This window comes from Thermobia domestica, chromosome 10, assembly GCF_964235325.1.
Source record: "Thermobia domestica chromosome 10, izTheDome1.hap1.1, whole genome shotgun sequence".
Taxonomy (NCBI): Eukaryota; Metazoa; Arthropoda; class Insecta; order Zygentoma; family Lepismatidae; genus Thermobia; species Thermobia domestica.
Window position 1 is genome coordinate 248606653 of NC_137463.1, and position 23018 is coordinate 248629670.

At 33.2% G+C, this 23018-nt stretch overlaps 1 protein-coding gene across 1 annotated transcript; it reads left to right on the forward strand.

Annotated features, from left to right (window-relative positions):
• Positions 1-19537: 19537 nt before the first annotated feature.
• Positions 19538-22237, forward strand: LOC145661888 (uncharacterized). Its single transcript, XM_081727229.1, has 2 exons — positions 19538-19715; positions 20109-22237. The coding sequence occupies exons 1-2, from the start codon at positions 19538-19540 to the stop codon at positions 22235-22237; spliced, it is 2307 nt and encodes a 768-aa protein (XP_081583355.1).
• The last annotated feature ends 781 nt before the right edge of the window (positions 22238-23018 follow it).

Genomic DNA, 23018 nt, shown 5'->3' on the forward strand with positions numbered 1-23018 from the left:
AAGTCTCAAATTGACAAGTTATCGAATTTCATTTGCAGTGGACTGTCAACAGACATTTCCAGCAGACCCCCAGAAGTATCTTCTCGTACCCCCAGGGGTACGCGTACCTCCGGTTGAATAGCACTGCTTTATTGAATGAAATTTGACAAATGAAATGAAAGTGAAAATGAAATCTTTGTTTTACGTCCCACGCTTATGCCGGTTAGGCTAAAGGAGACGGTGATGATGAGTAATGAATGAAATGGTGGAATGAAGGAAGTGGGAGGAAACGGGAGAACCCGAGAAAACTCACGCACACGGTGTTTGTCCACCACAAAGTTCACTTGGCGGGGGCTGGGATCGAACCCGGGACCCCATGCACCAGAGGTGTTGACAAATGCAGTATTATTTCTGAACAACGAGCATAAGAAAATAGAAAGTCAATAAAATTCTTAGCAATGGTAAGAAAGATTATTATTGTTGTACGTGGAATCTGAAAAACTAAGATATTTATTTCAGGGGGATCTTGAGCTCAATAGCCCCCCCTAAATACGCCACTGAACAACTACTTGTAACTTTAAAGATATTAACTGATAGAATGTATGACAACGAAGTGCATCATGCCGCCCAAACCTCTTTACAAACGTGAACTATGTAAGAGAAGTTATCGTAATAGAATGATTGACCTTGCACTTAATTTTTCTATTAGCCTGGCGGAACGCACTGCAGATAAGAGAAAATGCACAAGAACGATCTCACATGAACTGAAGAATTTCCGCAATTCTCTTCTTGTAGTGAGAAATACCTCTATAAAACTTAAGCTTTACGATAAGAAAGACTGACATTACCGTATTGTTATTAATGTTACATGAACGATGGCATTGCGGAATGAAGTTATTGGAGGAAGTGTGGCATTGAAAGCAATATAGTACAATGTCTTCACGTTCCAGAAGTTTCTGGCGGCCGTTATATGAACAAGCATTAACAAAAAGATATGAAGAAACTTCCTTGCAGTTCTAATATAACAATGACAATTTGTGATTTATTACTTAGCATAGCATTTCAAACACGTGACTATTGTGAATGTGTTTAGTAAGTGTACAGAAATATTGTGATAACAAGGAGGCGGAAGTTCATGACCTAAAAATATAGATAAATGACCTATTAAAATATCCTAAAAAAATCTAAAAATTGTGAAAAATGACGTTTAAATTTGTAACTGTAACTTTAAAAAGAATGCAACAAATATTTCGTGCGATAGAAATACGAGGGAGTATCGTAAAGTTTTAATTATCCTCAGAATTTATTAAGATATGATGATGAAATTTTGTTAGTGTTGTGTTTGGTTCTTATGTGCATGATATTAAGGAAATTAGCTGCTAATGTTTGTCATTTTTTTACAGGGTGTACCAAAAGTGCCAAAGTGCAAGATGGATAAGATTGAGGCTCGCAGTGTGATAAAGTTCCTGCATTTGAAGGGTAGTAATGCCAGACAAATTCGTGACGAGATGAGGACTGTATATGGAATGATTTTCCATCTTATGACACCATTGTAAAGTGGAGATGGAAATTCCAAACTGGACATATGTCCCTCATAGACGACCTGGAACATGATTCCTGACGGATGATGTGGCCACTGTGAAGAAAGTGGAGTGTTTAATTCTCGAAGACAGACGTGTAATCCATCGAAACAATTATAATGAGACTGGTCTCAGTTATAGTAGTGTGTGGAAAATAGTGTTGCCACGAGACGAGACATTTCTCGTGTCTCGTCTCGTCTCGTCTCGTAAACGAGACGAGACACGAGACGGGACAGAACCCTCTTAGACGAGACACGAGACGAGACGGGACGTCTCGTGAAATGTCTCGTCTCGTCTCGTGTCTCGAAAATGAAAACGCTGGCGGGAATGGCCAAGATTGAAATTGCCAGTGGTCCTATAGATTGCAAAAGGAAAATCCCCTTTGTGAGAAAACATGTTTAAAAGCCTTCATAGAAAAGTGTCCTCTGTCTATTGAATGAAACAATCGTGATACATGAGCTTCCAGGAATATCATCCTTAATGTCTTGTCCCCTATTCCCCTTGCTGTAAACTGAGGAATTCTCATTTTTTTTTATTTCTGGCTGGAATGATGACAAACAAAATCAAAGACAGGGAAGATTTTTACAAGGTCAAGAAACCGAAGTACCACCACCATCTATTTAATTTGGAAACTGGGTAAGGTCTACACTTGTCTTTATTCTCTGGTGGCGGTATTCTTTTTGCTATATGAACCGAAAACGGCAATTGAAGTATGTCATCTTGTAACTAAAATTTTGTCTTCTCTCTCTCTCTCTCTCTCTCTCCCTCTCTCTCTCTCTCACACACATACACACACACATAAAAACACACTTTTACCATTTTACGAATCGCTCGCTTATTATACAGCAGTCATGTTGTAAAATTCACCTCTTCGTTTGGAAGGCGGGCGGACGACAAAAGAAGCAAAGATATTATGACGAACCCTTCAAATTGTTTGCTTTCAGCAAATTTATGATACTAATAATAACACTTTAGGTAAAGAAGTTTTACAGGGGGACCTTCGTTTTGTTACGCTGAAATGTTTGATCTGACCAGAGTGCGAAATTGCCCTCTGCTTCGAGAGAAGGGGAATACTTCCCTTTCCTAGTGAATAATATTCATTAGGACCTGAATTATCTTCAGAAATTGTTTCTTACAGGCGCACTAAACCTCTCGAACTTGATAAGTGTAAAGAACATTTGGTATAATATTCATGGAACTCCGTTGAGAGCAGAAAATATCATGAGAATGATCAAAATTCGAACATTGAAGAATATAATTAACAGAAAAGAAATAGGATACCCAAACCATATTTTTAAACCTGCTATAAAATGTATATCCTATATTTTTACTAATTCCTTACTCCCATGAAAGTATCCTGGGGAGGATATTCTCTCCATTTTTTTCAGACTGAAATCCTTTTATCCCGTACGATTTCCCCTCCCCCCTGACACAGTACGAAAAAACAAATTTTAAAATCCATACACATGACCCTTCCGGGACTCAACCCGGGGCCTTCAAGTTGATGGTCTATCGCCACAGACCGCTCGGCTTGGTATGAAGATGTACGTTGTATGATTGCGAATAGATCCCGACAATATAAGGAACTTTAATCCAAAATGGCCACCCAAAAATCAACTTTTTTTTTTTAAGCCATTAGCCAATCTGGGTTTACTGTCATGAGTTTGTTACACAAACGGGGCAAGCACCACATAGTAGCACACACCCCGCGGTTATGGGAACAGATTTGAACCATGGAGATGAAGACTGGCCCCAAGCATTCTTTCGTCCGATGTGTCGTTCAGCTCCCATTACTATGGCACTTTAAGTAGAGCTTAGTGTGCACTAACATATAAAATTTCAATCAAATACTTTCCATTACTCAATAAAATTATTTGGTTCCGAGCTTTTTTTAAAAAAAATAATAATTGCAACAAATCTATATATGCTAAAATGGAAAGTAGTTTTTGGATTGTTATGGGTTAACACTGTGAAACCTAAAGGCTGGAATATATGAAATCAAAGTGTACACACATATCTATATCTTTCCATCTCTCTCTCTCTCTCTCTCTCTCTCTCTCTCTCTATATATATATATATATATATATATATATATATATATATATACAGACACTATAAAGCAAGTGGGCTGATAGTAGTTATATCCCTATATTGTCGGGATTTCGCAGTGTTGCCTGTATTGAGAATACTTACAGTGATTCTTTTTTCCCCTAAATAGGTAAATTTTCCTGATTTTTAAAGGGATTTTTAGTGATTTTTTGCAGTGTTGCACCGAAAAGTAACTAGATTTTCGATAATTTTTGTATGTAATGTAATTATTGTTCCCTTTTATGACTTATTTTAAGTACACTTCAATTAGTTTTTTTAATTGAAGTAATGATATTGCAATTACACCAGATTGATAATCCTTTATCTTATCACGCAAGTGTGACCTTTGCGCTGTTGCCCTTACTATTGGAGTTTGTCGCGACTTCCCTTTATACTTTTACCGCTCGCTTTGTATACTTTATCACGTATGTGTGACCTTTGCGCTGGCGCCATTACCGTTGCGAGACTGTTTTGTATATTTGCCGTTTGCCCGGCACCCGTGCTGTACCAAACGCTAGCTTTGATAGCGCCATTATTGTTTGACCGTGGTGCAAGTTTCCGCTTATTTGATTTGTATATTCGCCGCACAGCACTTACGATGTACCGAACGTTAGCTTTTTTTGCTGCCGCCATTACTGTTTGACCATGGGGCGAGTTTTTTATTTTTCCACCCATTTACTTTGTATACCTGATTTCCGTCATTTGCTCAGCAATGGACAATTATGGTATTTTCCTACCGCTTTGGTTTGCTTTAAGGACTATACGTAATGCACGTATGATATGCAATTATGTATTGAATTGCATTATTATTATTATTATTATTATTATTATTATTATTATTATTAGTAGTAGTAGTAGTAGTAGTAACGATCATAGCATTAAATTATATAAAAATAATATTCGTTGCCATGGACGCGTTTTGAACTCACAACCCTTGCATTACTGATCCATCATCTTACCGTTTAGCTACCGTTTAGCTGACGAATACAACTGTTTCTTTGGCAGTAATGAAAAAGATTTGTAACGCTATCTATTTGTTATGTTTGAAAATGCTTTACTATCATAGATCCATCTAGCGGTAACAGCTTAAACTACGTGGTCATTTGTTAAGTTTGAATAAGCGAAATTTAATTTTAATGGCCATATATGATTTGATGTTATGAACTACAGAAATACACTTGTATTATTGATTGATATTCCTTTGTTAAAAATTGAAGAGACCATACATTCTTATTTAGAGACAGCTAAGTTGAAATTTATAAACTTCCATATGATTTTATGTATTACGTCTAGAAATGCACACGGATAGGTGTAACTAATAATTATTTCTAGATTATATGACACTGGACGTATTTTAAATTGATTACGTATTAATGAATAATATTTAAGGTACAATACTAATATTGCGGAAGGCATATGGCATTTAGTATTGTTATGTTTTATGATATTACTAGTTAAATTTGGCTTTATGGACCATGACAAGCACACTATTATGGGAAGGGGGGCATAGATACTATACAGACATTTGTCTGGACCAAGAAAAATTTATTTAGGACATAAAAAATGTTTTACATTTTGACCGACTGCCCCACCATGAATTCAACCCGGGACCCCTTGCATTGAAGGCAAGAACGTTAGCGAGTAATTTCCCTAGCGATTAAATTATACGTCCCGCTATAAAATATTTGAGCAGATGTCCATTTTGAAAATTGAACATTACTTTTAAATAAATGAGCCCCCGTGGATTGGACTTGAGCTGTGCTTATTTGAGTTTAAACAAAGAGGCTATATAAGACATAAACCTGTTAATGGGAACTTTGGGGCGTAGGCTAGCGATTAAGTTTGAATTGGTTTTGAGTTTACCACCAATGCTATATAAGACGTGGACCTACTGATTAACATACAATATGAGCTCCCATAGGGAATTGAATTTGGGTTTTACATTAAAGATGCATATGATTGTGAATTTAGCGCTTTTTTAAACAAAGAGGCTATATAAGACATAAACCTGTTAATGGGAACTTTGGGGCGTAGGCTAGCGATTAAGTTTGAATTGGTTTTGAGTTTACCACCAATGCTATATGAGATGTGGACCTACTGATTGACATACAATATGAGCTCCCGCAGGGAATTGAATTAGGGTTTTCACATTAAAGATGCATATGATTGTGAATTTAGCGCTTCTTTTAACACCAAGGCTATTTGAGACATAAACCTACAGCTTAATGTAGGCCCGAACCATATGACCCGCATTGAGAATTGAACCCGAATCACCCACGCCAAAGGGGGGTGTACGCTAATTGCTTACCAATGGAGAACTATTGAGAATATTTTAACACTGTGATTTACAGAGAACCACATATGTTTCCACAAGGTGTACATTTTTTATTGAAACAGATTAAATATATTTTAGTGATTGAATTATAATAATAATGAAAATTGAATTATAAACTTGCCCTATTAAAGAAGAAACTATTGTTTTATTTATTGGATATCTTTATTGAAACCAGTGTTTCAAGACAAAAAGCACTTGGTGACTTCACGGACAACAGATGAAATCATTTAGATTATGAGTCACGAGTTAAAGGAAGTAAAACCAACGCTAGACCACGTTTATCTTATTTATGTAAATTATACTTTACTCCCTCAGACACGGAGGAAATTTGCCATTGCATACGGAAAACAACTGAATGACCTCATCGGTGTTGCCAATTTGTCATTTAATTGTTTGGTTTTGATGAGTGAAGACCGTAGCCTACTTAGGATGAGTAAGAAGATAGAGGTCACTAAAATAATTCATTATGGCAACGCTTGCCCACGTGATAATAAGGAAGCATGACTGCATCATCTTCTCCCCCTCTTTGAGGGAGGGCATAATATGCATAAACTTTTAGTACAACGATATTCTGCCCTCTTTTGAATGAAGATTTTGGAGAGGGAACACCCGAAGATTTTTAATTGGTGATTTTGTTAATGTGTAGTGTGAATAGTGCATCTCGTTAATATTTGTACGCTGATTTACGATAGCATTGGTAAGTTTAATTTGATTTTATTTTATATTTAAACAATTTTAGATGCATTATTGGAATTATACGCTTTGTTTGGAGTAAATTTGAGTACTAATAATATACACGCGTATATTATTTTTTGTTTCAATTTAGATCTGTATTTATAAATATTATTGAATGTATTGTGTTTAATAGACAGAATCGGATGTTATTATTTTAGACAGAGTTGAGTTGAGTTGAATTTCAGTTTAATGTACTGTTTATTATTGAGGCTCGTGATATTTTTGCTTAACATTAAATGTGGAAACATAGAAGTTTGCGTTGGGAATGGAACTAGAGGCCTATAATGTAATTGATTGTAAATTTAGAACTTTTTTTTCACCAAGGCTATTTGAGACATGAACTTATAGATTAATGTAGGCCACATAAACTGGAGGAATTGATCGGGTTTTTTACACCACCGTCTACCCACGGAAGAGCTTTAACTAATAAGAAAATTTTAATGGTAGCTTAATGGATATGAATTTAGATTTTTTTTAAATTGGAAGAAAGTGGCCTGAACTTTGACATTTGTTTGTTGTAAAAAACGTGGAAAACTGTGGCTAGGGTTATACACTTTTCATCCGGAAATTGAACACATAGCTTATAGGTGACGTATACGTATTTTAGGCAGAGTGGGGAAATATATTTACTTTTGGGCAGTTTTATGAAATACTATTACATATTTTAATGTTTTCTTGAGTATTAAGAGAACAAAGCTTATTATTGAATTGCTTACAATACGAATTGAACTACTAGTCTTAATTAAAACGAATTTGGTTGATGAGAATGAACAATGTTTTACTGTAGATTGATTTAATACGGATAGCTTGGGAAGGCAGAATTAGAGAAAATTAGATTTTGTGATGCTACCTTATTTAAAATGTGAATCTATTAAATTATTGTAGTACATTAGGATTTATACAGAAATTATAGGCCACATGATTTCATATACCTAGTTGAAATAGCGTATGTTTATTAGTATTAATTTTGTGGCTATGAAACAAAGCAGTAATATATTTTTGGGGCATTATTTTGACTTACATAGTTAGAGCAGTTAGACAAAGCATGGTTTGTGAACAACGCGTTTACTGCCACCTATGAACTAAAGTAAGAACTAAGTGTAGAAAACAGTTACAAGACCTCCGTAAAGTTTTTTTAATATGGAGAAACCATAAAGGATTTTACATTGTACGTAGTGGTAGGATTACGTTTAAATTAATACGTTTTATTGTAATATTGCGAACAGAGCGATGGCTAATTAAATCAATTACTTTAGCAAGAAATAGGTTTCTATGGATTTTTTTTTTGGTAGCTATAACTTGTTCCGGCGTTCATTGCCTATGACAGATTTTAAGAACAATTTAAATTTGAGTTTTAAGTGATGGTAGGCGTAGATTTGTTTTAGGACATTTCAATTTTTATGGAGTTTTGCTAGTTTCAGAAAATTACTGTATATTGAATCCGGCATGTAGACAATTTCTTTAAGGGAACTGGATTAATTTTAGTTTAATAAAAATATTATGCCGCGAACACGGATTGTTGAATATTGCTTTTGTTTGCGAAAAACTGGGCAATAGAGATAAGATTTTAGCCTATTTTGAGTTTAATGACTTGTATTAGTAGATAACTTCTTACTAGCTAATTAATCTGTACCTTTTGCGTTTTAGTTCATTTCAAAAGCATACTAATTATTTACAGAAACAATTTTATAGGAAGTTTGATGAAATAAAAATGTGGGTGGGAGAATTCATGAAGAAGCATAGCTTCTTAGAGAAACTAGTAATTATTTTATGACCTGTGGAACCCGTAGAATATTTGGCATTAAGTTATAAAGAATGTGGTAAGAACACGCATAATATAATGAATATTAAGATGAACTAAGACTTAAATTATTGCTTTAAAAACAAAACCTACAGGGTTCTACAGTTTTGTATAGGATTAATGTTTATTTGTTACAGCCCGTAAGAACAATTTAAATTGATTTAGGAGTCAGTTAGATTTGAAATCGTCCTAGTGGTTAGGATAGCTTGTTTATTGGATATTTTGGAATGCAATTGTAGGGCAGCACCAACGGTGAACGCTTTGCCCTGCCCTGCCCTAAAGTATAAATTTGAACTTTCTATGGTAAAACCGCGCGTTATTTTAGTATTTAATACGTTTCTTGTAATAGTCCTAATTAATTTTACGGAATTTAGGTTCTGAATGTTCGTTGAGATATTTGCTTTGAAGATGAGATTTTATTGCTAAGATCTTAACTTCCTTGTAATAAACTAGTTGAACAAATTCTGATTTATTACAGGTACTTGTACAAATTATAGTTTTACTTATAATTATTTGAGCATAATGCACACCGTTTTGAATGAACAAAATATATTTTGCCACTGCATGTTGGTAGACATTTTGTACAAATAAATAAAACTAGGGCAAACACAATTAATATTTCTTCTATACATTGTAAAAATTAGTCAGAACGGTAAAATTATTTCTTGTTTGTCATAAAAATTAAATGTACTACCACGTTGAAAGCAAAAAATATAATTTCCCTAGTATACTAAAATGTTGAACTTTGATACAAACATGTGCTAGCTGGAAAAGCGTTAGATTGAAATTGCGTTGTTTCGTGGCTTAGTAAGTAAAGCGCTGGACTCATGCACTAAAGGTCGCGCGTTCGATCCTCGGTCAGGCTGTGATAAGATTTTTTTTCTTTTTTACTTTTGTTTGATTATATTATATTTTCCTTTTCTATGAAAAGTTGCTAAAATTTGTATACTCCTAATAAATTAGTCGGAGCAAATTGTATTTGCGAACTTGAAAAATAAATTGTTTGTTGTGCAATTTTAATTGCTACGCTTTTTTGTAGAAGCTCGGAATAAGCATAGCTTGTGAACCTACAAATAATTCCATGGATAGATAATTTAAAGAAAGTGGAGTTTGAAAAAGTTTTTTTTTTCACGGAAGACACGATAAATTTAATGACAGAAGTAAATCACAAAAAATTTCGGAAGAAAGTTTGCAGCATTTATAAACTTAATTGAGAATGGAATAACATACTAAATGATCACTGTGGTTATGAGAGTCGGATTTTAGGTTAGGAACATTCACATTGCACGTTTTCGGACCCTATAGTTATATTTGTCAAAAATTTTGAGAGTAGATAAGAAAAAAGCAATTTACTATTGTATTTAAAACAAATGTAGAACTTGCATACGTTGATACAATTAGGCGGAACACATTTAACTCACCACGCTTCCCTTCAAAGTGACATTTGCATATTCTGGTGTAGTAAGTAAGACGTTTGCCTCATACACTTGCGCTCCCCGGTTTAATCATGGACTTACCAATTTTACGTGTTACGCTTATTTTTATATTCTTCTTTTCTATGAAAAGTTGTAAATTATTTATTGAATTCTTTTTTTAAATCCCACACATGTATAACGTGTTTGAACAGTATATGTGAACACATTTTTTGAGCTTCATTAGAAGCTACCTGTTAAAATAGAGTGTAAACCTACAAATAATTCCGTAACACGGACGGTGCAAGATAAGAAAGAAAGAGTGGTGGGGCGGTTTACTGGTTTGTTGTAAAATTAGTTAAGCGAGTACAGTTACATGGATACTACACAGTACGTAGGAGGGTGCCCTATAAGTATAATTGTTGAGAATAGAAACTGTGCAACAGATTTATCCTAGGAGGTTAGGCAATAAGGTGCGACACTGTTGTAGTGTTGGAATGCATACCATTAAAGAACTAAGGGGCAATTCTTACTTTTATACTCTCCTAATAAAATAGTTGGAATAACTTATGTTTATTTTTGTTCAATCACTTTATTAAAAGTTCCGTGTTAACTTTAGTTGAATCGTATGCTAAATCATACTTCTAAGAACAGCTACCCTGTGAACCTACAAATAATTTCGAAAATACTAAGCTCGATGTTAAAAAAATGTGTGTATGTGTGTGTATAACTGAGTGTGACTGAGTGAATGAGTGAGTAAGTGTGTGTGTGTGTGTGTGTGTGTGTGTAACTGACTGAGTGAATGAAAAATGAAATCTTTAAGTCCCACGGTTATACCGGTTAGGCTAAAGGAGACGGTGATTATTTTATTCGTTCGTTTGTTTTTACAAACTCTGAACAATCTAAGGTGTTTGAACTAAATATGGGAGCTCTTAAAAGTATATAGAAAGTGGGAGAAAACTCCAAGGAAATGGTGCTTGTCCACCACAATTTATAAAAATAAATAAATCCAAACTTAATGTTTTGTCATGAAAATGTTGAAATAATTGGTGCGAGCTGGTATCGAACCAAGGACTCCATGCACCAGAGGTGAACGCTTTACCACCATGCCCATGAGTTAGTGAGTGTCTGAGTGAGTAAGTGAGTGAGTGAATTATAAAAATACTAAATAAAATTAACAGAAACAAAATACATGTTTTAGACTTAGAGTACAGAATAAAATAAGTTTGTTTGATTTAATCCTTATGCCACGATGCACAAGTTTTAGCATTTTGATGCTTTTTCTAACCTTGTATAGCTTAGCTTCAGTTCACCCGTACCCTTTTATACACATTAGGCTTTAATATTTCTTTTATCATGGTTTCCTTATTATTTGTTTCAGACATTCTTTTATTAGTATTCCTTGAACTGTTATTGGTTTTGGTTTTATCTTACATTTTAATATCAGATAGAATATGAAACAACTAGCATTTCGTTTTACCTAGTACCATTTAGACAACTATTTCTTTTCGCTGTCTTTCCCCTACTCTGTTACCCTTTCTCCCCTGTTTTTCCTGTCTTTTCACCTACTTTGTTTTTCTCTCTTTCTTTTCACCTACTGCCATCTACCTAACTATGCTTTTTTTTCTCTCTCTTTCCACCTATTACCATCTACATAACTATACCTTCTCTCTCTCTCCCTCTCCCTTCCTGTTTTTTCTTCTGTCTCTTCGCCTACTTTGTTTTTTTCTTTCTTTTCACCTACTCCCATCTACATAACTATGCCTTCTCTTTCTCTCCCTCTCCCTTCCTGTTTTTTCTGTCTTTCCGCCTACTTTGTTTTTCTCTCTTTCTTTTCACCTACTGCCATCTACCTAACTATGCTTTTTCTCTCTCTTTCCACCTACTACCATCTACATAACTATACCTTCTGTCTCTCTCTCTTCCTGTTTTCCTCTGTCTCTCCGCCTACTTTGCTTTTTTCTTTCTTTTCACCTACTCCCATCTACATAACTATGCCTTCTCTTTCTCTCCCTCTCCCTTCCTGTTTTTTCTGTCTCCGCCTACTTTGTTTTTCTCTCTTTCTTTTCACCTACTGCCATCTACCTAACTATGCTTTTTCTCTCTCTTTCCACCTACTACCATCTACATAACTATATCTTCTGTCTCTCTCTCTTCCTGTTTTTCCTCTGTCTCTCCGCCTACTTTGTTTTTTTCTTTATTTTCACCTACTCCCATCTACATAACTATACCTTCTCTCTCTCTCCCTCTCCCTTCCTGTTTTTCTTCTGTCTCTTCGCCTACTTTGTTTTTTTCTTTCTTTTTACCTACTCCCATCTACATAACTATACCTTCTCTCTCTCTCCCTCTCCCTTCCTGTTTTTCTTCTGTCTCTTCGCCTACTTTGTTTCTTTCTTTCTTTTCACCTACTCTTTGTCTCTCCGCCTACTTTGTTTCTTTCTTTCTTTTACTTACTCTCATCTACATAACTTTACCGTTTCTCTCTCTCCCTGTTTTTCCTCTGTTTCTCCGCCTACTTTGTTTCTCTCTTTTCACCTACTCCCATCTACATAACTATTCCTTTTCTCTATCTCCCTGTTTTTTCTCTGTCTCTCCGCCTACTTTGTTTCTCTTTCCACCTACTGCAATTTACATAACTGTATCCTCTTTGACAATTAGACTATTTGTCTTTTGTTTTCCTTTATTTATTTATTTGCTTTATTACCTTCTAAACCTAACCTAACCAAAGTTTACTTTGTGTTTATGTTTTGCTTTTCTCTTTGTCTTTTCCTTTCTTTATCTTTTGTTTCTTTTTCTTTGCTTTTCCTCTATTTGATTCATTAACTTCTAAACCTGACCTAACCATGATCTGTGTTTCCTTCCTTTTGGTTTTGCTCTTGTACCTTTTTCGTCGCTTGTAGTATTTCCTCTTTACTTTTTCGTCGCTTGTAGTATTTCCTCTCTTCCTCGGTACCTATTATTGTCTGTATTTTTTCTCTTCATTGCTCTCTAGCTATGTCATACACAAATACCTTTCCTATTTTTATAGCTCCCTGGCTATTTGTTTTGTTTGCTATGTACGTTTTCTAATTATCTTTTGCTTTTTATTTTGTAACTTTAATTGGATTATATTTCGCCTTATATTCAATCACTTCATTAGAAGCTCGTTGTTAATTATTTGTATTTTGCTAATAAATTAGGCGGAGCCACTTATTTTTTTACGGATCGTATGCTCCTAAGAACAGCTAAGCCAACTTAACCATACTCTGTATCTCTGTCTCATGGTAGTTGGAGTCTCTTTTTTTTTGGATGTAGTCCTATGCCTTTGTACTAAGACTTCATGTTTATGTTTGGTTGTACATATATTATTCAGCATGCTTCTACGAAACAGCACACATTATATTAGACCTCTCCCATACTAGTCTTGGATATTTACATATGGCTTTTACTAGACTTGTCGCTACGTGTCCATACTTTAGCTTGCTACTTGAAAAATTTCTGCTAATAGATTTAACATACGTAACACGAGAATCATTTTAAGATGAGTCTTTTGAATTTTAGTAGATACTATATTCATATAAGGTAATTTATACTATATAGTGTAACCATATAAGAATCTATACTAGATATATACATAGTGTATACATATAAGACTTTATTGTAGATACATACATACTCCGTATATACATATAAGAATCTATACTAAATACTATATTCATATAAGTTAATTTATGCTATATTGTGTAACCATAAGAATCTATACTAGATATACACATAGTGTATACATATAAGACTATTGTAGATACATACATACTGTGTATATACATATAAGAATCTATACTAAATACTATAATCATATAAGTTAATCTATGCTATATAGTGTAAGCATATAAGATATTCTATAGTAAATATATATACATATAAGACTTTATTGTAGATACATACATACTGCGTATATACATATAAGAATCTATACTAAATACTATATTCATATAAGTTAATTTATGCTATATTGTGTAACCATAAGAATCTATACTAGATATACACATAGTGTATACATATAAGACTATTGTAGATACATACATACTGTGTATATACATATAAGAATCTATACTAAATACTATAATCATATAAGTTAATCTATGCTATATAGTGTAAGCATATAAGATATTCTATAGTAAATATATATACATATAAGACTTTATAGTACATATTATATACATATAAGAATCTATAATAGATGCTATATTCATATAAGGTATTCTATACTATATAGTGTATGCATATAAGATATTCTAAAGTAAATATATATAAATAATGTATACGAATCTAATACAAATTATGTTATGTTTTAGGTTAGCCATTGGTGTGGTCTATTCAAGAACGTACTACCGGAAGTATTAGAGGTACTACCAAAGGTATTATTTTTTGATCAGTTTGTAATAAATTACTCAGACTATATTGTATTAGTGCTCATATTAAAAATTTTGCTTTATTAGCTCTGCTTATTTATTAGATCATTTTATAGCAACTTATTTTGATAAATCGATGTTAACTATAATTTAATCAATTGCTAAGCAAGCTTAGAACACTTACAGTGTGATTATTTTATTCGTTCGTGTTATTTTATTTTATTGGTTCATTTGCTTAGCAAATTCAACTTATTTATTGGATTGTATGCTAAAACATACTCCTAAGAACAGCTACCCTGTGAACCTACAAATAATTTCTTATTTTTTATTGGTTCGTATGCTAAAGTATACTCTGTTGAACACCTACGGTGTTATTCGTTCGTTTGTTTCACAAACTCTTAAGAAACTTTGTTTCAAGTAGTAAAAAATTGTCTTTTTGTTTTAGGATACTCCAGCAGATCAATTGGACTTCTCTCTTTTGGACCTTTGAAGAAATTGGAATTTAAAAAACCTGCAGATATCCTGTAAGTATGCAACCAATATTAATTCCATTACATATCCTGTTTCATAATATACTTTCTTGAAATAATCTTTAATTTGTTCAGCAACTTTGTTTGATCATTTTATTAGAAGCTCAGAACACTTACAGTGTGAACCTACAAATAATTTGTTGGATTGTATCTTTTTTTATTCTCTAGTTTGTTACACAAACTCGTTTGCTGTGCAAGCTCTTTATTTATTTATTTCGTAATAAATTACTCGAATACTTCGTGTGAGCATACTAAGGATGTTTGAACAATATGTGAGTGTACTAATTATTTGTATTTTTTTTAGTCGGAGCAACTTATTATTTTAGTTTGATATTAATTATTTATTGGTTCGTTTTCATTAAAGAAAACTCAGAGAACATTATGTAAAACAGATAGAGTTCCAAATTAATAAAAAAAGCTCATTGTTAAACTGAAAGTTGATAAAAGAGATTACTAAATAGCTTACTGTGCATTAATTTTGTAACAAAATGATAAATATAGAACTGAAATTGTATACTAATAAATGTTTTTATGGTTTCAGTGTTGACAGCGGCATACAAGTGCACCGAAAATTAACACATCGTGTCCTGTTAGATCTGTTGACATCTAACCAGCGGTGGTAAGTGTTGCAAACTTTAAAATTTTTAGTTCAAAGAGTATATGAACATTAAATAATTAAAATTTTAACTTAATGAAACTACAATATTAAATTTTACATAATGAAAGACATACTGACAAATAATTTTGAGTAAACTAACTTTACATGTGCGCAACTTAATTAATGAACATCTAAACTTATATTTTCGTTTGAAACATTTAATTTTTTAAAATTACACTTTGCATTAACATTTTTATTTTGCAGTTAAAGAGTTTCATGTAAACATATAATGAATTACATTTTACAATAGAAGTTTCATGTAATGAAATGAAAAAATTGCATTTTACAATAGAAGTTTCATGTGAAAATTACATTTTTAATTTACACTTTTGCATTTTTTATTTTACAATCAAAGAGTTTCATGTGAAAATTGCATTTTTAATTTACACCTTTACATTTACATTTTTAATTTACATCTTTACATTTTTTAATTTACATTTTTACATTTTACTTTTACATTTTTTAATTTACACTTTTGCATTTTTTTATTTTACAATCAAAGAGTTTCATGTGAAAATTGCATTTTTAATTTACATTTTACTTTTACAATTTTAAATTTACACTTTGCATTTTCAATTTTACATTTCACTTTGTATTTATTTTACAATCAAAAAGTTTCATGTAAACATATAAAGAATTGCATTGTAAGAATTTAGTGTCATTTGAAAAAAATAGACATTAACATTTACAGTTAAAGTAGAAAAATAAAATTAACTGAACTTTCATTAGTAGTGCATTATAAAAATAGTTACAATAATACAAAATTTACAAATTGAATAGTCACAAAAATAATTATTGATGATATTAGTTTTCTTTGTTAATGCATTTCATTGAATACTGTAGAACAGCTATCATATTAATTATTTTAATTGTTTAGTTAATTTAATATGCTTTTTTAGCCGTACACCTTTGAAATTTAGTAATTGATCTTTTAAATAGATATGCTTTTCCTAACCTTATTTATTTTAATTTTGCTATTCCTATTTAATAAATTTTCTCTTCTGATTGATGTTTACCTATGATTTGTAACTAATAGAGCTTTCATTCTAACCATACGTAATTTTTTTAACTATAATTTGTAACAATTAAGTATTTCAATGCTATTTTGAATAAACTGTAATAATTAAGTATCTTTTAAAATCTGATACTGTTACTTCTTAATATTTTGGTAAATTAAATATGGTTTTATTAATCTATTTAAATTAATTCATTATATTCATTTAACCTTTGGTGTCTGATAAAGTTCTGATGCTTTGGGTCATAAAGTGTTCTAAACCTTTTTAACCTTGTTTCTTAATTGATTTTTGCTAAACTATTTCTTTTTTGATATGTTTTGTTTACTATGTTATTTTTATTTAATTGTGTTCCTGTTTATTACTACTTGGATTTTTTTATTGCCAATGTTATTTTGAAATGATTTTTATTCATTGGAATGTTTATATCAGATATGTTCATTTTTTCAAATATGAAAATATTATTGTCCATGAAAAATAAATATTCGGAAACATTCGGTTAAGTTCGGAAATCTTCGAAAATGTGACATGACTTTAAATAATACATGTTTGTAAAATGGCATTATTACTTTAGAAAATATTTTCGTTGATACATGATTAATCAGTCTGTGTACAAAATTACAAACTAAATTATCTGGGTACGAGATTACAAACTAAATTATCTGAGTACGAAACTTTAAAGTAATTGTATTTTTGTACAAGATTACAAACTAAATGCATTTGGGTACGAGATTACATTTCCGAAAGTATAAATAGAGCGCAGCAAGCCGCGGCGGATCAGTATAGAAGAAGTACTGCTAGAGTAAAAACGTTTCTACTTGTTGTTAACGGGAAGTGTGCTTAACTGATAAATTTAAACAGTATCTTTGAGAAAATACTTAGTAAATTATAAGTCGTGTGGAATTTTGGGAATTTACATTATTTACGTGTATATAAGAAGCTCAGAATTATTAATTGGTCATTCTACAAAAAGCAGTTCCATCGTGTAGACGTGTTCTTTTGAATACAGAATAAATAGAGGAATAAGAATATTAGAAAAAGTATAAACAAAGTCCATAAATCAATTGAAAATCATTTCGTTATAATTACTCGTGGAGGTAACATCGCTCCGTTGGTTCTAAGTTAGAAGATTTTTGGAAGTGGGCGTGGTCAAAGGAATAGTATTTATAAGATTTTACGTGAAAACATAGTTCAGTTTGTTTTTGTACTTTGAGGCGTAATCTTCATTTTTAAGAAAGATATTGGATTTACTGTTGACAATCATATTTGAAGAATTTTATTTTGGGTGAGGACAAAATAGTAATTCGATTTCGGTATAATTTTGTGATTACAGATGGCACATATGGAATTAATTAAGGAAGCTGAAAAGCTTGTTGATTTGCTTCACCGATTTGGATATGCTGCCTCCGAAGTAGTATATTATACCTGGAAACGTTTGGTAGATACTTATCATTCCAAGGGTGTACGTGTACCCAATGAAAAATATTATCAAATGTTAGCAGCATTATTAAACCATTTTAAAGGAAGACAGGGTGTAATTTTGGAGGGATGCATATCAGCTGCCGATATCACTGATCTATATCGGGCAGGGTTCTTTCGCGTAGCTGAAATAAAAAAGCAGGCTTGTGAAAAGCTCAACCAGTTGATATCATCTGGTAAGACAAATGACTTATCTGTTGAGATCGCTCGTGAGCTATTAGGTAAACCTCTGAACTTAGCAGGACCGAGCTGTGAAAGTTCCGGGGAACCTATGAAGTTACCAGGACCAAGTTCTGCATGTTCTGGGGAGCCTAGGAACTTGCCAGGGCCAAGCTCTGCAGGTTTTGGGGAGCCTATGAACATGGTAGAATTTGGTTCTGTAAGTTCTGAGGATATGCCTAATGCAATGATTGGTATGGGTGCGCCACAATTTGAAATTGTAGGTAAAAGTCAACGTCATTATGCATATTATGGCATTAAGGGGAGGGAAATAAGTATTAAGTGTACAACCGAAAATGAAATAAAAAACCCTGAATCCTATATCCGGGCATTATTTGATTTTGTAATGAACCAAGCATTAAGTGATGTTGATGAAAATGCCCGGGTAGGAATAACAATTGAGAGCTCGGCTTCAAAGCTGAATAAGCCTCTGTATGTCTCATGGAGACGTAAATCGGAATTGAACTCGGAGGTCCTCTTCTCCGTGATAGAGAACACCCTCAATTCAAATGAGGATTATTTATTCGGAGGTAATGTGACTTGTAAGGTCCATTATGTTAACCTTCGCAAGGGAAGAGGTAAGAATCGAACCAGGACTAATCAGAAATATCTTCCATTAACAGAGTTTTTGGAACAAAAAGTAGTTCCCATGGAGAAGGACGTGTACTGCCTCCTCAAGAGTGTAATTCTGGGGATGGCAAGGGCCGATCAAAATCGTTCACAAGTGTATGAGTTGAAAAATAATCCAAAGCGATTAGTAAAAAAAGCTGATATTTTGTGCAATGATTTGGGGATTGAGGCTGAAAAAAATAATGGATGTACATTGGAAGACGCTAAAAAAATACAAAACCATCTTGCACCCAACTATCAAATCATTGTATATGAAAGGAATCTTGAAACGCGTGAATTTAATGTGATATATCCAGGAATTAAAGGTGGTAAACAAATATTCATATTGTATGACGACGATCATTACCAGCTAATTGAAAACATGCGTAAACTTTTGGGAACCGAAGATTATTGTAAATCATGTTTAAAAGGATATAATAACAAAGGGGTTTATCATAAGTGCTATCTTAAATGCAGATTTTGCGAACACTATCATGAACCAAATAATGATGACATTAAGTGTGAATGTACTGATTGTCATAGGTTATTTCCAACGAGTGAGTGTTTGATAATCACAAAAGTGTAAATAAAGGAGGCAAGAGTATATGTGATTATGTAAAGGTGTGTAGCGATTGTGATGTCATGTTTGATTTACGTCGTAGGAAATCTGAACACAAATGTGATGAACGTTTATGTAAATCATGCTATATGCATGTGGAACGGGATCATATTTGTTATGTTCAGAACCAGCGTCTTACCAGGATTGAAAAGTATTTGTACATTGTGTTTGATGTAGAGACTATGCTGCTAGATACAAATACTGAGGGAGAGCAGGAACATGTTGTTTCTTTAGTATGCTTAATGACTGTTTGTTACGCATGCAAGGGTAAATCATTGGATGATTCATGTCATGTATGTGGGGATGAAAATGGAAATCGCGAGTTTTCTTTCAAGAGCATTGATGAGTTTATTAGTTACGCACTAAAGGTTCATTGTGCTTTTGAAAAAACTATTGTGCTTTCGCATAATGGATCGAAATTTGACATGTACTTCGCAATTAGAAGTCTCATTAAATCTCAGCATCTTTCTCCATCAGTTACAATGACAGGACAAAAAATTATTGAGTTGCGGATCGGGAATAAGCTTGTTTTCAGGGATACCTATCTTTATATGGGAGTCCGGCTGTCTGACTTAACCAAAACTTTAGGCCTTAATCAAAATTTAAAGAAGGGAGATTTCCCGTATTTGTTTAATATTCCGGCTAATCAAAATTATGTAGGTCCAATCCCTGATATTAAGTATTTTGATCCCGATAGTAGAAGTCCTGAAAATAGACAGCAATTGTACGTCTGGTACGAACAACGTACTTTGACTGGCGAGCAGTATGATCTGCAAAAGGAGATGCTAGATTATTGCCGCAACGATGTGAGAATTCTAACGGAAGCCGTTGTCAAATTTTCCGATCTCATTGAGGAGAAAACTGGCGGTATCCAATGTTTCATTTCTGCAGGAACCATAGCCAGTCTTGCTATGTTGGTCTACTGTACCTTATATTTACCAAAAGACTTAATCCCTGTAATTCCTCCTCTTGGCTTTGATTACCGTGACCGTCAAAGTGTGAAAGCATTACAGTGGTTGCGGTATTTAAAGAAAACAAGAGGTACTGAAATTCAATATACTGGAAATGGTGGGGAAAAGAAATTTGGAAAATATAAAGTTGATGGTTATGAACCAAGTAGTAATACTGTGTATGAGTTCCTCGGTTGTTTCTGGCATGGTTGTCTCAGCTGTTACCCTGAATTGCGTCACAAACAACTTGACTCTACCTCACATCATTCTACATCCATGCAAGAACGATTCGAGTCTACCACTATTAAGGCTAATTATCTGCGTAAACGCGGTCTCAACGTTGTTGAAATGTGGGAATGTAATTGGGACAATCAAGTGAAGAAGGACAAGTCCATACAAGAGTTCATTCGAACTCAGTGTGCGGATATTGTCGATCATTTGATCCCCAAGGAAGGATTTAATGGTGGTCGAACCGAATGTTTTAAAGCTCTACATGAATGTAGCAGTGATGAAAGTATTGCGTACCTGGATGTAACTAGTCTCTACCCCTGGGTAATGGCGCGTAAGCCGTTGCCAGTAGGTAAGCCAAAAATACATAGGGGGCCGGACTTCCCAGATGTGGGAAGTATTCATGGTATGGTTAAATGTACCGTTTTGCCTCCAACTGATTTGTATTTTCCGGTCCTGCCATATGTTGCGAGAGGGCGATTACTTTTCGGACTCTGCCGTACATGTATGGAGGAGGAAAACATCAACAATTGTTTGCATTGTGAAAGTGATCGTGCCATTACCGGCACATTCTGCACCCCAGAATTGCATAAGGCTATAGAGTGTGGCTATAAAATACTCGCCGTTAAAGAAATATGGGAATTCGAACTCGTAGGTTCGGAGGATTGTAATGAACGTAGTTTATTCCGCGACTACGTGAATTCTTTCCTCCAAATGAAGCAGGAATCCTCTGGTTTTCCCGATTCATGCCACACTCAAGGAGACGAAGAAAAATTTATTAAGGAGTATCTAGTCCACGAGGGCATACAGTTAAATCATAGCAATATCAGGAAGAACCCGGGACTGAGGTATATCTCCAAGATATTCCTCAACTCATTATATGGAAAATGGGGGCAGCGAACAGATCTTCCGCAATCGAAAATTGTTGATGATCCAGAAACATTTTTGACCTACTTACTGTCAGCGCAATATGAGGTGCAAACAGTGTCACACATTGGTGAACGTCATCTCATTATCACATATAAAGACATCGAAAATGAAAACAGGCCCTGGAAATTTTCGAATGTCGTGCTTGCTGCCTTTATTACATCTTGGGCAAGGCTAAAACTCTATGATCTCTTGACGGCTGTAGGGCCTGAAGCCGTATTATATTGTGACACGGACAGTATTATGTATGTTCAAAAACGAAATGATAAGCCCAACCTTACCATTGGTTCCTACTTGGGTGAGCTAACTGACGAAATACCAAATGGGTGGGAAATTGACATGTTTATAGGTTTGGGACCTAAAAATTATGCGTATAGGTTAAAAGAAATTGGGTCGGGAAAAGTAGATTATTGTTATAATATTAGAGGCATCACATTAGATAGTAGGACTCGGGAAAAAATCACGTTTAATCACTTTTTTGATTTAGTCCGCGGAAAAATTGAAAAAAAGGAGTTAAACAATCCAGGTAGGATAGTTCGTAAGAGAGGGTTTATCATTGTATCTCGACCAGAAACAAAAACACATCGACAAGTCAATAACAAAAGACGTAGACTTAACCCAACTGATAAAACAAATTACAGAAGCATACCATATGGATATAGAAGTGATAGTCTTGTCCTGTGATGAGTGAATGGTTGAATGTATATGTGCAATTTGTAAATATTCCCAGTGCATTAATTTTTTATATAATTTATCAATGATATGAATGAAGGGAAATAAATATGGCAATCATACATTGCGCTCCTTCTGGATATACCATATTAGATTCTTTACAGTATAAGGTTTCTTTCTATAACTCACAAGTTCTGCTTATTATATCACCTACACAATATACCTAAGCTGCATCCTATCTTCAATTTGTAAATAGCCTATTATATATTGTAAATAGATTTTTTATACAAATTTTGTAAATAGACTTTTCATATATTGTTAATAGATTTTTCATATTGCAAATAGTGTTTTTATATAATGTAAATAGCGTATTTCAAATATTAAATTGTTTAATGTTAATCAAATACAAATAATACAAATACCACTATAACATTGTATATATCATTATATTCAAACATATATTTTACAATTTTTATTTTTATTATATATCTACATTTTTATTTTTATTATATATCTATATTTTAATTTTTATTATATATCTACATCTTCTTATTTTATTATATACAATCAATTTTTATTATATATTTTACATTTTTTATTTTATTATATTTACATTTTTTTTAAATTTTTTATTATATATAATTGTTTATCATTATTTTTACAATAAAAATTTTTAAAACTAAATTCGTGCCTTTAATTTCTATATCCTATACAATTAAAAAGGTACATAATACAAAAAGTATGTGTATTCTGTATAAGATAAAGGAAGAATACATATACTTCATATACTATT

Bases quoted from the DNA above. Each gene is read 5' to 3' on its own strand.
- LOC145661888 (XM_081727229.1), top strand. From the start codon at position 19,538: ATGCATGTGGAACGGGATCATATTTGTTATGTTCAGAACCAGCGTCTT. The intron at 19,716-20,108 runs GTAAATCATTGG...AAAATTATGTAG, and splicing joins TGTTTGTTACGCATGCAAGG to GTCCAATCCCTGATATTAAG.